The sequence below is a fragment of the Strongylocentrotus purpuratus genome, unplaced genomic scaffold (assembly GCF_000002235.5).
Source record: "Strongylocentrotus purpuratus isolate Spur 01 unplaced genomic scaffold, Spur_5.0 spur5_scaffold_19, whole genome shotgun sequence".
NCBI classification, from domain to species: Eukaryota; Metazoa; Echinodermata; class Echinoidea; order Camarodonta; family Strongylocentrotidae; genus Strongylocentrotus; species Strongylocentrotus purpuratus.
Window position 1 is genome coordinate 6,078,720 of NW_022145604.1, and position 15,911 is coordinate 6,094,630.

At 38.0% G+C, this 15,911-nt stretch overlaps 2 protein-coding genes across 2 annotated transcripts; both read left to right on the forward strand.

The window, feature by feature from the left end:
* The first annotated feature begins 1,146 nt into the window (after nt 1–1,146).
* On the forward strand, nt 1,147–7,129 carry LOC115926193. The gene is made up of 7 exons (XM_030990796.1): nt 1,147–1,249; nt 1,646–1,791; nt 2,783–2,870; nt 3,196–3,320; nt 3,801–3,839; nt 5,841–5,889; nt 7,101–7,129. Exons 1-7 carry the CDS (start codon nt 1,216–1,218, stop codon nt 7,127–7,129), a joined length of 510 nt encoding a protein of 169 aa, XP_030846656.1. The 5' UTR covers nt 1,147–1,215.
* A 75-nt stretch (nt 7,130–7,204) lies between these two features.
* Nucleotides 7,205–10,081, forward strand: LOC105437617 (adhesion G-protein coupled receptor G2-like). Its single transcript, XM_011664412.2, has 3 exons — nt 7,205–7,364; nt 8,912–8,993; nt 9,949–10,081. The coding sequence occupies exons 1-3, from the start codon at nt 7,208–7,210 to the stop codon at nt 10,079–10,081; spliced, it is 372 nt and encodes a 123-aa protein (XP_011662714.2). The 5' UTR covers nt 7,205–7,207.
* The last annotated feature ends 5,830 nt before the right edge of the window (nt 10,082–15,911 follow it).

A 15,911-nucleotide genomic window follows, 5' to 3' on the forward strand; every position in this document is an offset into this window, starting at 1 on the left:
GATGGGTGGTGGCGCCAGATACTGAGGGGACTTCTGAACCGGAACCAGTTGTCTCCATTGACTTCCCATGGGGAAAAATTGCAGGTGAGAATGGGGAATGGCGGAAATCTTATATATACATTGTATAATCGTATACATCAATCAATGTATCTGTATTATCTTTTCAATTATGCACCACAGCAAAACAAAAACAAAACAAACAAAAAACAACAACAACACATTATGCAGGAAATGTATGGTGTATAAATTTTAAGCTTTCAGAAACATTTTTTTAAAATAATTATTATTATTTAAATAAATACTGTGCGAACAGTACAATTATATATTACATAATCCGAAGATGATTTCTATACGCAATTTGACCGTAAGTAGATTTTCGAAAGTCCCCGTTCTCTTGGTCAAAATAGGTTCAGACAAATTCATGAAAAGGAGAATACTATAGAGATATCGACTGCTACGAGAGGACTGGTTGTTTTTATATGCTCAAGGGAAATTTGCCTCCGCTGCTATCACCACGAGGCGCGCCTGGGTGAGTGGCGCGCCTCGTGGTGATAGCAGCGGAGGCAAATTTCCGAGAGCAAGTATAGAAACAGCCTGTCCTCGAGTATTAAAGCAGTCGATATCCCTTTTATATGCCGAATACAAACAAAAATCTACCACAAATTCTTACCTTATCCTTATATCGAGTAAAGATTGGTTAAAACATCATGGAAAATCGGAGAAAATGTATGTTTATCACCGTCGGAAAAGTTACTGAACTTTTCGATCAGTTCGGAATCGCAGACAAAAAGCACTCTTTGGTGTCCACGCTCGCTCAAAGAACATTTTAACACGTAAACCAATGGGTATCGCAGCAAGATTTTATTATTTTCCCGGTAACTGGAATTTTGGGGGATTTTACTCTTGAACATTTAAATGGTTTAGACATTTTTCGTTTCTTTACGGTAATGGCTCAAATCACGACTGCAATTTCGACCAATCAGATGGCTGGATTTCTTAAGTGAAGTATATAAAAGTATATATCAAACAAGAAAGGAGTTTCCATCAACATTTGGCCTATTTTGTCTTTTGTATTCCTGCTGTAAAACGACGAAATGAAACAGATGGAAGATCTCATAGAATTCGGGAGAGAGATCGCGAACCAGGCGGAACAGGACTATCTTTGATGATCGGTTGAATAGGAGAGACCCTGAGGCGTATGCCGTACCTACGTCTATGCTGAGGGCCACCGCTATTGTTTACTACACAGGTATGATGAATGTGCCATTGTTATGGGGAGGATGATTTAGATATCTCGTTGTATTTAGATACATACATAATATATATAGTAATTAAATATCTGATAAACTAATTTGACACCGGTAATAGTAATTCTCAAGGATCTTTAATCCAACTGTTTAAATTACTACTTCATAATAACCCCCTCCGGCCTCTTCGATGCTTTTATTCAGAATGATCTTTGAGAAGAATAAATATCTGTTATTCATTTGAACTAAGATTACATTATATACATTATTATCAATACCTGTAATGAAACTATTTTTTCCAGTTTTAGTAGCTTAATGCATTTCCTTGTTTTTTATGAACTAAAGATTCCTCTATTATACTATCTTTTTCCTCTAATATGCTCACCGTCGTCATACAGGAAAATTCTTCGTGAGCGAGTTATCTCAGATCGCCCCCGTTGATGAAACTGTGCTGGTATACATCAAGGCATACAATGACGGTGTGCCGTTGGAAGAGATCCCCGAACCGCTCTCCATTACCTTCTATCATACGACTGATGGCCAGGTAACTAGAATATCAAACTTTGCGTTTTCAATCTCACCATACACATTCCCCGGATAAACCTTTTTTTTTTAAAGGAAAACAAAATAAAAAATTGCGCTTCTCTCTGCTTGCTGGGACCTTCAATAAATAATGAGGGTCTTTTAGGCATCACAGCTGATTAATGTAAAATAAAAAATATGATTTTGTTTCTTTGGAAATTAAGGGTAAAATATACATTGACAATTATTGTCAAGTCCGTTTCGAAAACGCTCTTTTAAATTCTGTAGGCTTATGTTAGGTATTTTACAATAAAGTGTGCTTAATGTAGTAATAACAGGTTTTTTTTCTTCTTCTTGATTTGCTTTTTTTCTCATATTAAGTAGGGGGGGGGGGAATTAAAGGAAAGAAAATACTTAATTATTTCGGCAGAATAGGAGGTAATTTTAAAGTCCTGAAAGATTCATCTGCTACTCCTCCAATACAGAGATCCCTTCCAATTCTTGTTTGCTTGTTTTTATTTAAAGGACATTTCAAAGTTTAGATATTAAGGCTCGTCTGTTGAACAATCGATTAAATAAAATGTATATTCCGCATTAGTTTCCTTCGCCATCAAATCGGTTTTTTCTGTTAATTGGGAATGTTGCTCGATCAAAAATTCATTTGGAGATTTCACAAGTTTTTCTTTTGTTGGTTTTGCTTCGATTTATTACGTTCAAGTTCAAGTTCAAGTTAATGTCCAACATTTTACCAAAAATATAGACATACATATAAAATAAAAATTGTACAATACATGTAGTATATATGAGCACGTCTCAATGATTGTCAATTCATATAATAAATTAAGTAGAATGTGAGGAACCTATTAAAAAGTAGTGCTTGTATGTTATAGGTCCGAGGTAAAATAAGTATTGTAAATGTTCATTTTTTGTAATGAGGGCAAACCATGAAGACTCTTATTAATAACGTAATGCGTATTATTGTTATATCTCCCCCCCCCTGAACCGTCTCCTAGGGTGATCTACCAGACTGGGCTGGATTTGCCTGTGGATCAGCTCGACTCCATAGCTCTAGAGAACCTGTACCTGATCTTGTGCAGCATGGTAAGATCATCATCTTTTGTTGTGTAATCAACTATGTTTTCTACCTAACTATATATCTTTAATTTATTCCTGCAGACCAGCCCTTGATAGGTCAATGGCCTCTGCTGGCTCCACTACATTCTCTATTCTAAATTTTAGGTGCTCTATATTCTTTTTTATATTGAATTATGCTATTTTCCTGTTTTGTTGTGTTAATCACATAGTGTTTGTAAACTGTTATATATTTTTTTTGGATAATGATAATAATAATTGATATTAATGATATTAACAAAGGTATACCATTCCTTTCCCGTATTATATCTTCTTCTTTTTTCATTTTCGGCAGTTGAACTTGAATGGGACTCTTCGTACTGCACGATGAATTTTACAAATGATAACTACACAGTCTGTATGTGTACCGTCTTAGAAATCATTGGTCTGATAAAGGATGCAATACCAACACAGGAACCGGTAGGTTTTACCTCCGAATATCAAGTAATGATTTAGCAATCTTTAAGGGTCGTTAGGTCGGTTATTAATGTCATTACGTCATCATCTTCCTATCAAAACCCTCGATGGCAAGATAACTGTTTATCACTCTACCCCCTTAATACTATAAACATCAACATCATCTTCTTCACCATGATCATTTTTGCCCCCACTCCGATCGTAGGCCTACCCATCACTAGCAAAATAATCGTCACCACCATGTCGTCGTCGCCATTCTAATCATCATAAACCAATACTATGTTAATCCAAGCACTTTGATGGTTACCACCCTCTACCATTGCCAATTGAAAAAAGTATATGTTTGATGCTCTCCAAAGGACTTCAGAAACTCTGGAATTGTTCGTAGTAAATCCCAGAACAGAACAAGTAGTGGATAAGTAGATGTAATTGGATAGAGTTTATCTTCATGTAACTCTTATTTTCTTTGTCTGTTTTGTATAGACCACACCAGAAACAGCACCCGGACCACTTGAATTCATTGTAAGTTTATAACAGTACATCCTTTTTCTTGACCCATCTGTGTTACGAGTTTTCCTCCAATAAATAAAAAGAAACCATATCCTCCAAGAAAACAAACATTACGACCGCATTTTGCTTCATGTTAAGAATTGTGAGGTGATAAGGCATTCATTTACATTTGCCTCTTTAGACCCAGGTGAAGGTAGGAAATCCCCTAATGCTGTGAGCGCCGAAATCGGCATTGCCTTGCTATAGCTAAAGCACCTTGAGTGCTGGCTATGAGCGCCATAAAAATATCAAATATTATCTATATTATTGTTATTCTTATTGAACTCAACTGTATCGGATTAGAGCCATAATACATGTATTATGCTGAAATTGTATAGTATTAATGACTGCTTTGAGAGAAATAGTTGTTTTTATACGCTCAAGGGAAGGTTAGAATTGTGCTATTACCCGAGGCGTGCCGAGGGCAATAGCCCAATTGTAACCTTCCCGAGAGCGTGTAAAAACAACTTTTTCTCGAATATTAAAGCAGTCATTAATACTTTTATATGCCGAAAAAAAATAGACTAAAAAATAAAAAATAAAAAAACTTTTGTCGAAGATGCGATTCGAACTCTTGCGTACAAAAGGTGATGTAACAAAAATCAGCGCATTAAACCTCTCGGCTATCGCGCTCTGTTTCCTCATTTGGCAGTTTTCTCTAATATATACATTAAAATGGATTGACAACGGCTTCGGTGGTGGATGCTTCGCTTCTGCTCCATTAAACGGGCCCTTCTTTTACTTTTGCAATGCATATTGGCACGAACTTAGATCAAGATCTATCGGCAGATGTTGGTTTTTTGTTTTTGGAAGTTTATTTTCGTCTTCATGTCAACAATGCAAGATAAAATTGTCGGTAAGATCGATCGAGATTCAATTGTATTGAAATTACCGACCAATTCTTCGCACACGTACGGTATCCTCCATCGCTCAGACCATTTTTTAACATGTAAACCTATGGGGTAACCATGGAGACTGACCTATTTTCCCAATAACCATGGTTATTGGGATTTTGAACTGTTTTAACCATGGTTACCGGGAATTTACAGGAACAGTTGAAGTTTATGAATGCAATTTCGACAAATCAGATGGCTGGATTAGTTAAGTGAGGTATATAATATTGATTATTATATAACCACATTTGATGTGCAATTTTTCAAAATGGAAACAAGAACTTATATCTTAAAACTGCCCTAGAGTGATATGAAGTTGACAATTCGCATCGTAGGCTAGACATTAACCCCCGCTTTTATTAAATTCAATATCGTCCTTTTAGTTTGTTTACGATGCTTAATGGCCTGGTCCCACTGGCCGATGGACACAAAACGTATGCATAAAGGACACAGCGGACGAGCAAAATTTCATCCGCTCCAGAAATGGACAAAATTGACGAAAATTTGCGAAAGCAGAACGGAAAATAACGTACGTGGGTAGTATGTAGCGGGGATGTTAAACGGATGTTCATCGGAAGCCTAGCGGATGAAAGCAGATGGAAGTGGATGACAGCTTTCAATACTTTATATACGAGATGCATACGCTTACATCCTTTCTATTTCCGTGGTACTAACGATGTATAGACGTTCCATGTACCTTATCTTTCCTCCCTCGTTCCGTTTTCAGCCGCAGCGTGTGAGTTGCGAGGATGCCCAGACGATGCAGAGAGGATACAGCGGACGTTTAACGGATGATAACGGACATAGAACGTTTGTTGCTCGTATTTGTCGCGGATTTACATCGTACACGGCGGAAGTTCATCCGTTCTAAAAGTTTTGTGCAGCTCAAAACTTTTTGCGCGGATGAAATCACAGTGGACGGATGCTCGATGGATAGAGCGTATGAAACACGTATGCAATGAGTACACAACGGATGCATAGCGTTTTCCAACGGATGGCAAGATTTGCATCCGTAAGTGCAGTGGGACCGATTGAAAACGTGTGATGGTCACCAGTTTTTTTATCTCTCCTTTTTCACCAGGGAATTCCGAATTCACTTGGCCTGACTATAAAAAGCTACATCGGCTACAGTGCAGGGGCGGATCTAGCTTTTTGCTAAGGGGGGGGGGGGGGGGTTTGACCAAAATAATGACGATGCGGAGCATCGTCCACGAGCCGCGAAGCGGCGATCCGATTTTTTTGGGGGGTGTTTATTTGAACCCCGTAAGTGATGTTTTCCTGGCATCTATTAACACAATGGAGACCATAAAAAGCAGTGCATGATAACGTCTTTTTAAATCAAGTAACAGTTTAATACACAGTTATATCCAGAGTTATCATGTCTTTGGTTAAGTTACCAGATGAGTTGAATATCTTCTCACAATATTTGCACTTGAAAGGGTTTCTCTCCAGCGTGCGTTCTTTTTTTTCTTTTTTTTTTTCTTCTTCTTTTTTTTTTGGGGGGGGGGGGCCGCCGAAGGGGGGGGGGTTTAAACCCCCTAAACCCCCCGTAGATCCGCGCCTGCAGTGTATCGATCATCAGTCTACTCCTAACTATCATAACCTACCCTATCTTTCCGTAAGTGTACGACAGTTTTTCATTTAATTGTTGAAATGGTCAGCTTTCTCAAAAGTATTACTTTCCCGAAACTACCGAGACAGCTGGCTATAGGACTACTCCCCGAAACGTATATTGCAAACACAATATCAATGTAGCTCTTTTCATTCAATTGAAAGTTAGGCCTACCTCTCCTTTAACTGTTTGATACCGTTTTAGAACTCTATGTCACATCTTCATCAGATAGCGTATTTAGGAAGGTGTGGGGGGGGGGGGGGTAACTGGCCCTTTTAAACCTCCAAAGTGCCCCTTATTGTGTTTTGTGACCCCCTTTCAACTTCTTGACTCAATGGACCCTGAAAATAGATTACTCCTGAAAACGTGATAATCTTATCAATATTTGTTTAGATTTCGGAATTTGCCTCTCAATAACCCCCTTAAAATAAAATCCTGGATCCGCCCTTGTTAGGAGTGTATCTTAACTGTGAAGAGTCAGATGTAAAAACGAAATTCCATCATTTTCTAATAATCCTATTGTGTTATTTAATTCATTTATAAATTTATTATTTTTATTCATATATTCATCAAATGATATATATATTTATCTAACTATTTATTATTTATTTATGACTATATTCATTCATTAAATTCCCTTTTTATCCAACTATTTATTTATTTACGTATATACTCATGTATTTAATATTAATTTATCAATTATCCGATTTTTCTTCTCCCATTATATAGAAAGCTGCGGCGGGGTCGTCCGACCCTAATCCACGTGAACCTGTGCGTGGCCATCCTCCTCCTCCTCGTCCTCCTCATCTCTTCCGTGGCCTTCTGAAAACAACGTCATGGGGTGCCGTGTCGCCAACATCTTCCGTATCTACATCATCCTAGTCTCGCTGATGTGGAACGGGGTCGAGGCCGTCCACATGTACATGACCCTCGTCAAGGTCTTTACCGCCCACGCTTCGTACTTCGTTCTCAAGGCCGGCCTGGTGGCTTGGGGTAAGGGTTTCAGAGCATCAGCAGTGGTTCACATGCAGGCACATCTCTCGTGGGGGGGGGGGGGGCTTTGGGCTGGGGCGTGGGGCCTCTTACCCGAAAATCGACTTTCCCGTTTCTACATTTTCGCGGGGGCGAAAAGAGCGAGCAAAATAATGACACTATTTTTGTGGCAAAAATGCCTGGTCGTCCTCACAATTCACTAGATGACGATAGGAATATTACTAGGTATAGCGCACAAAAAATAAGTACAAGAAACACATGTTATTTGATGATTGCAAATGATCAAGCTTAATGAAAGCTTCAAAAAACAAAAAACAGAATTGAAATCGGTCAATGCGTTGTGATTTTATACCATTTTTTTGAAATCGCAGAATTACCGAAAAACCTGCCAGAAATGGTCAAATTGGCAAAAATGGTAAAATTCGACAAATTTGACAACTTAATTCATCACTTTCTCGGACACAAATAATAAATTAAATCATCGAAACTAAAATATCATCTTTGTGGTAAAAAATACAAACAAGAAAATTGAAAAAGAAAAATGTCAGATTTGAGGATTTATGACGATTTTCCGAGAAGCCATTCAACAGGCCATAACATTCCACAGGGACTGAATTTCAGAGTGAAAAAAGTTTGATGACCCCAGTACAGTTGTGGCTATCTTGAGTGTAAACAACAAATTGATTCAATGAGTGAAACACATGAGGATATTGCATCTTTGTAGGGGAGTTTTATACATTGAGGTGCATTTTCACCACGCAGAATAGCAGCGCGAGTCAATGGGCGATCAGCGGGCCATGTCACACAATGGCTGAAAAGACAATATTCTAATTAAATCATTTAACATATTTCCCACATGCCTATAACAATGAAACTACACAGAATTGTAATTAAAGGTATGCTTGAAATATATGTGAAATAAAAATTTAAAAATATTGTTTAGTTTTTTTAAAATAAATTTACAAAAATTGCTATTTCCACCAAATTACTGACTGCTGTTGTGTGTGTGTGTTCGCCGGGCAGACTGTGTGCACAGGCAGTGTGATCACCCTAATATTACATATTCGTGTGTCCCACTTCCCGAATATGAGAAGATGAGAAGATTTCGGCACCTCACTGCCCTAATGACGTAACGTGATTGTTGCAGAAATATATTTTTCGGAAATCTTATGATGCCGTAAGAGGGGAACAGCAAACTGAAACACTTAAGGGTATTAACGTGCAAAGGTGGTGACTCTTCTATACACGGGGCCTTCATTTAAAGTCCTGTCCGAGTTACGGGATGTTTTGTTCTTCACTGTAAGCTACCTTTAATCTATGAAAAAGGTTTTGTTTTTCTTCTGGGTAAGTTTAAAACCCACGATATTTGGTTCAACAGAAAGACGCTTTACCTACTGAGCTTACTTGCCTCCTCGAGTGTTATTACATCATACACCCCGGGTTCTTCTTTTCCATCTTACGTCACGTGACAGCTATACCTCTCGTCATTGGTCCGTCGACCAACCTTTATAATTGATTAATGTCTAATCTATTCTTTTCAATTTCAGGTATACCACTATTCGTCGTGCTCATAGCAGCTGCAGTCAACATTGAAATCTACGACGGGGTCCTCATCAATTGTACATTCAGGTAACCATGATTACGATCGAAGCCTCAAGTATGGTTGTAAAAATGATGGTGCAATCATTTAACCCCCGGATTGGAGTAATCGATTACTAAATGTAATAATAGGATTAATGAGAGTTTAGAAAGTTTTGTTTTAATATGTGTTAGGCGCCGGTAAATTTCGTTTAATTTTCATGACGAATTTCAGTGATTCTTGTCATCTCATAAAGGCCAGATAAAAGTAATTCCTGGTTTCTCGTCTCCTCTTTCCCTTTCTTCGGCAGGCCTCATTTTTCTTGTTACGTGGTACTTTTATTTTAAAATAAAATGATGAAAATCTGAGGGCATCTAGAGAATGGTGTTCACAAAAATTGTTAATAATGGCATTTCACCTTGTTTGTAGCAAAACTGCACAGCTGTTTTTCAGCATCTCTAATGCATGGAATTGAATTAACAAGATCTGTGTCAAACTTGACCGAATGGCATTTGCACGTACACAAAAAAATTATCAAATATCAAGTAAAACTGAACCCCTTCCTCATTTTCAAAATATCTGACCGAGAATCTAAAAATCAATTCTACTTGGCCCTTATGTTATCCTATTTGAAGTTATATAGCATACCGATTATGATTCTATTCTATTGTATATCTAATTTCAAGTTGAGGAATAATATTCCGCGCCACACATACAATTAACGTATATTGGCGAGAGACTTCAAACGTCGTTACTGGCATTTGACAAGCTATCTACGTTTTTTTACGCTCGGTGGATGTTGCCAACTAATATTTATAAAAAATTGTCTATATACATTTAAAGTGGTTTCCCCATGGGGCACAGGGGACAGTGGACCCCCAAATTATTCTGATACCTAACACAGATATGTGCCCCGTTTCAAACATAAAAACATGTTCTATTCGTGAGAAATGCAAAAGAAAAAGCTAGTGATGCCATGCTCGTTCTATCTCTTTAATTCTCCAGCTGTCGTTTGAGTACCGTCGCGTTCTACGGTCTTTTCCTAACCCCGATGCTCATCATCGTCCTCTTCAACAGCATCGTATTTGGGCTCGTTCTCCGGGTTATCAGAAAAATATATAAAACAGGTAATCTATGAATCTAGGTCTGTTTTACTGTTGGTGAATCCAGGCTATGGCCGGAAAGAAGGGAGGGTTGGAAGTAAGGGAGTGTGGGGGTAAAAGTCATCAGATATTAGTCCCAAATTCCATGACAAATAGAAATAAACAGAAGGAGAAGCGGAGAAGAAGAAGGAGGAGGAAAGGAAGAAAACAAGAAGGAGAAGAACAAGAAGATGACAAAGAATAAAAGAAAGAAAGAAGAAGAAGAAGAAGAAAAATTATCATATTTTCAGGAATCGCTGCTTAAAGGAGTCACACCAAGAAGCAAAAGTGTATTGAATTGATGCAAAATTCATATCATTGCGAAGGGGAAGCCTTACTGATCAAATACAACAAATTTCCTCTTCAAAATATGTTTGGGGCCCGCAGAAATCAACTTTCAAAAATGTTAATTTTGAGATCCAGATTTACTGCCTTCAGCAGTCCTTCGTATGACGTCACTACTGTGACGTCACACCCTGGACACGGCTGTCTAGCTGCAGACTAATACACGCGCGACTCCGGTATGCGGCCGGTGCCGAGCTGTTTGTCCAGGGTGTGACGTCACTATTCAGAGCTCGCTACGCTCGAGTGTTTGGCTTACGTTCGGGGGCGCTTGGGGGTCTAAGAAGTGTCTTGAAAAATTGCATTTTACGCCTTTCCATGATATCTATATGATTTCTCAGCAAATTATTCGTGTTTTTCAAGAGAAAATCTTTCCATCCATATGTAATTTGTTCTAATTATCAGTTGTTAGTAAATTTTCTTTATGTAGCTCCTTTAAAGTAGTGTGATTTTGATGTCAACACCGTGTATCAGATTTCTTTAGATTTGTGTTTATAGCAAAACTGATTTTGCTTTGTTTTTATTCAGTTGCGATTGTCGCTCTCCTTCACACTCTTAGATGGTAAAAGACGCCATTGAATCAGTTGAAAGGTGCCGTTGCTCTCCTAGTCCTTCTTGGTATCTCATGGATCTTTGGCGCGGCGGCCGCCGTCAACTTCACAATCGTTCCGTCAGGATACGAACCCCAAGCTACGGCAAACACTTTTCAGGTCGGTTCACGTTGTAGATCGTCATTTTATAACCGCCCTTCTCTCCCACTTACTCTCTCTCCTCTCTCTCTCTATCTCTCTCTCTCTCTCTTTCCTCTCTCTCTCTCGCTCTCTCTCTCTATCTCTCTCTCTCTCTCTCTCTATCTATCTCTCTCGCTCCCTCTCTTTCTCTTTCTCTCTCTTTCTCTCTCTCTCCTCTTCTCTCGACCCCCTCTCTCCATCCTTCTCTCTTTAAAACAAAATCTTTGTTTTCTGCTTCAATCCACTTCCCCTAATTCTCTGTTTCAGTTTTTTCTTTCATCCTTTTTTCTCTTTCTTTCTTCTTTATTTCCCCCCCTCTTTTTTTCCCCTTTCAAAAGAATCTCGATCGCGTTCTCTCTTGCTCTCTTATCTTAATATTCTCTTTGTTTACCCGTCATTGTGAAGTATTGTCTCCTTCTTAATTTTAGATGTAGGCTATATTTTTCCAGTGATTTTTTTTCGTCACTCCTAAAAGTCGACGTTGCCATGGTTGCTGTATTTTGTCATTGTTTGTCTCCGAAATATTGGTCACCCGACTGGTTCAATTAAAATCATAGCTATTATTCTTAGGCGTTATTGAGGACTCTAGAAAATGCCTTTTGGGACTTGTACGTCCTAAGATTATTTATTTTACAGAAGGCTATTGGCTATCTCGATACTAAAAATGTCAGGTCATCGTAGTCTTTAGGAAAATGATATGTTAGAAACCACAACTATTCCCCCAAATTTGTTTAATCTATATTTTGTTTTCCTCTCTCTCTCTCAGGCTCTCTTTGCAATCAGCGTTGCTTTCCAGGGCTTCTTCATTTTTATCTTCCATTGTGCAAGATACCCGGATATTAGGCAACAATGGTAAACGACTCTGACTCCGAAGAGATGCAGACGACAGAAGAGGAAATCCAGTTGCATTCCAACCGTGTCGACCGGTTCGGGGGTTGACGGCATTCAAGTTACGCGGTTATAGCAGGAACAGTTAGCGGTAAGGGAGAATGTGATGCGGTAAGCTTCGGCCATCATCGGTAAAACTATGGAACAGGATCTGACTGAGTGCTATCTTAACCGGTGTCACAACAAAAAAGAAACAATGTTTTCAGCCGTGTCTACCGGTTCGGGGAATGACGGTATCCAAGATGTGTGGTTAGCGGTTAGGGCTAAAGCGACGCGGTTATCTATTTGTCAGTGAAGCTAAACGAAAGGACCTGCTACTAAGACTCCGATTCTATACCCGCTTTCACGCGAGAAAGGAAATCAAAATGTATTGTAACCGTGCATGTGACCGGTCTGAATAACGTCATTATCAAGGACACGGGACTATCGCTGGAACTGTCAGTGGTTAGGGCTCAATTAGCGACAAGGTAACTACCTGCCAACCTCAATAAAATTAGGGAAGTGGAGCCGACATAATGCTACGTGACTCCGATCATTTACCGATGTAACAACAATGAAGAGTGTTGCATTCCAACCGTGCCTTCCGGTTCGGGAAACGACGTGAACCCGGTGACTCGATTAAGCACGAAATGTGAGCGGTTATAAACCTTCAAATATGACATTGTCCTTGAGTGTTTGCAACTAGTATAAGACCGGCAATGGAATTTAGTCAGTACTATTGACATTTTCGACAAATTATGTGTGCTATTTTTAAAGGGTTGTTGCACGCCGTCTATAGTCCAGATGCGACGTGGTATAAAAGGTACGGTGGGCGGTAGAGTATTTACATACCCAGTAACTGATAGCCGTGAGGGCAATTAGAGCAAACTCAAAACAGTTTTCTTCTGAAACTACGATTCCACATGAAGCTCAAAACTTTCAATAGAAAGCAATCGTTGACCCCTTCCATGTTTATTGGGCCTGCGAAGTGTCTGCCTTGAAAATTAGTTGATATCTATGAATTTCGACTAAGAAACGAACATCCGCAGATTGTAGTGTGTAACATCAACAACCGTGATTTAGTTAACGTCGACGGCGGATCCGCGGAAAAGTGGTGAAAGTTATTTGATAATCGATCGATTTAGCCAGTGACTTAAAATTGTAGTTGAGTAAAATTGTACGTTTTATACTACATGCAGTGCATTGTAACTTTGTATAGTATATAAATAGTATACTCTTGGTATATAATGCCATGCAGAACACATATGCTGTTGTTGTTGTTGTTTTCCTTAGTAGGTTTTACAATACACCAGTTTACGGTAACAACAGTGCGCATGCGCAGACATGGGCGCCATTTTAACTTACGGGTTTACGCGTAAATTAAGACGGCGCCCATGCAAATATTATGTGAGCGCACAGCGCAGGCAGTGACGCAACAATACATGCGCATCTGAAAACATTGATGACACTACCTGCGCTGTGCGCTCACATGATATTTGCATGGGTGCTATCTTAATTTACGCATAAACTACTGACCTCTAGAGGTCAATGGTTTGTTTACCCGTAAATTAAAACGGCGCCCATAACCGTAAACCATCAGGGCCTATACATGCATGTAAGAAACGAAATTCCCTGGATATTCGGATCGTATGGGCCTATACCTCCATCAATTATGTTAACGTTGTGTTTTGATTGTGAATTAACAATCGCCATGAAGTAGATGCTGACGAAAGATACTGTCAATGAAATTATGTTATTTTGTAAGGGTTACCCGTCAAACGTTGAAAATAAGTGGCAATAGGTCAATTATTCTCCTTAACGAAATGAGAAGGATCACTTTTATACATGAACTCTGCAATTGATTTATCAACAGCGCCCTCTTGTGTGTCTAAATCAATCATCATGGTGTTGTACTTCCTTGTCCAATTTTCCACTTTTCCTTTTGGTTTCAATTCAAAATTTGTCCCTTCAGTGACAGAAATGCGGAAAAACAAAAGCAATTAAAATGGCATCAAGGTTATTGAACCGCCCAGCAAATCTCTCATGAAGCCTTTATGTTTTTTTGTTTTGTAATATTGTTTTATTGTATTCATTCAGTACAAAATATATAACAAACAAACATACAGCTTCATTGATTAACATATATCAAAATATAAAGAAAATTGTACATCTCTCAAAAATACTTAAGATAGTTTAATACACAGTACATAATATTTACATTGAATTATACTGAACGAATATTATAATTCAAAGAGTATACCTACAGACAGACAGACACACCACACACGCTCACATACTCAGACACACATACAAACTGACATATCCCCCTCCCCCCTTCATTCCAAATCTCAACAAATCCCCCCTCCCTTCCCGAGCATTCACATCTACATATTTGTTGGAAATCCTGTCTCTTCCTTTTCCTTAAGACCAAATTATATATTTAAAAAAAAAAAAAAAAAAAAAAAAAAAAAAAATGTCTGAGTCTGAGAAAGAAGTATTTGCCTCGCCGTCCTTAACTATGGAAGTTGTCCCATTTTTTGAAGTGAAGTGTTAAAGTGCCTCTCTCCCCCGCTAATTTCTTTTCTTCTTGCCTATTTTCTATAATTCTTTTTTTAATTTCTTGAGGAATTGGGGGTCTATTTTTAGTTGAACTATATTTAAAAATCATATGTTTTGTTAAAAGAATAATGTGATTTAACAGTTGTTCTTCTCCCGCATTAGATCTTTTTATCCCGATATGAATTTCTTGCCAATGTAGATTTTTTAACGCTGATAAATCAAAAAGGTCACCGCAGTCCTTCCAAATATTTGCTACCTTTTCACAGGTAAAAAACAGATGCTCATAGGTTTCTTCGTGTTTATTGCAAAAGGAGCAAAGATTGCTCACTGCATGTTTGAAAGTGTATAGATGCTTATTTGTATAAATTAAATTATATAACATTTTATATTGAAATTCCCTCAGCTTTCTGTCTAGAGTGGATTTTCGGGGTCTTAAGAAAATTGTTCTCGTGTCATTTTCGACCATATTGTATGTACGTTCTAAGTTGCATGTAGCATAAGATTTTTCCGTTCTCATTTTTAACAATATACTATAGATATATTTTGATGTTATGCCTTGCAAAGAGTGAGGGTTTCCGTTAATAATGAATTCTAAACTTAATTCAGTATCCTCACATGGATGTTCATATATATTCAAAAGAGTTTTCCATGAGAATGGAATGCCTTCATATAACTGTTTTATTATATTTATTTCTATGTTGTTTAAACCCATTTTCTTAAATTCTGTGATAGATTTCAATTCACCTTTCTTATCAACAATATGATGTATTTTAAAAACATTTTTCAGAAATAAGTCTTCATGGAAATATATTTGCACCTGAATGCGGATACATCTATTATTGTAAATAATTTGATTTCTTTTTGAAATTTCGTTCTTAAGCAAAAAGGCTTTTGTCCCCAGCCAAGCCTCCAGCATGCTACGGTAAAAATCTGGTAATGACAGTGCAAGTAAATCTGGCGATACATTACTGAAAAAAATCAATAGGCCGCCATATTTTCTAGTCAGGTATTTAAAATAACGTTTCCAAATCATATTTGAATCTCCTGTTATAAGTCTTTTCATCCACATGACTCTTTGTGTTCGAATAAATAATTGAAAATCTGTCAATTTAAGACCTCCCTTATCGTAATCTAAAAACATAGTACTCCGTTTGATTTTATCTTTTCCATTCCATAAAAAATCAAATATTGACACTTCAATTTCACGGAATGCCCACGGCGGTACAGGTGTGAGTGATGATACATATACTAATTTTGATAGAACAAAAGTCTTAATTAGTTGAATTTTCCCCATCAAAGTCAAATCTCTTTGTTTCCACCACATAAG

Excerpts from the sequence above, each read along its gene's own strand:
- LOC115926193 (XM_030990796.1), top strand. The coding sequence starts at position 1,216 with ATGCTGAGGGCCACCGCTATTGTTTACTACACAG. Across the intron at positions 1,792-2,782 it reads ATCATACGACTGATGGCCAG|GGTGATCTACCAGACTGGGC; the intron begins GTAACTAGAATA and ends ACCGTCTCCTAG. Across the intron at positions 5,890-7,100 it reads AAAAAGCTACATCGGCTACA|AAAGCTGCGGCGGGGTCGTC; the intron begins GTGCAGGGGCGG and ends CCCATTATATAG.
- LOC105437617 (XM_011664412.2), top strand. The coding sequence starts at position 7,208 with ATGGGGTGCCGTGTCGCCAACATCTTCCGTATCTACATCATCCTAGTC. Across the intron at positions 7,365-8,911 it reads GGCCGGCCTGGTGGCTTGGG|GTATACCACTATTCGTCGTG; the intron begins GTAAGGGTTTCA and ends TTTCAATTTCAG. Across the intron at positions 8,994-9,948 it reads CTCATCAATTGTACATTCAG|CTGTCGTTTGAGTACCGTCG; the intron begins GTAACCATGATT and ends TTAATTCTCCAG.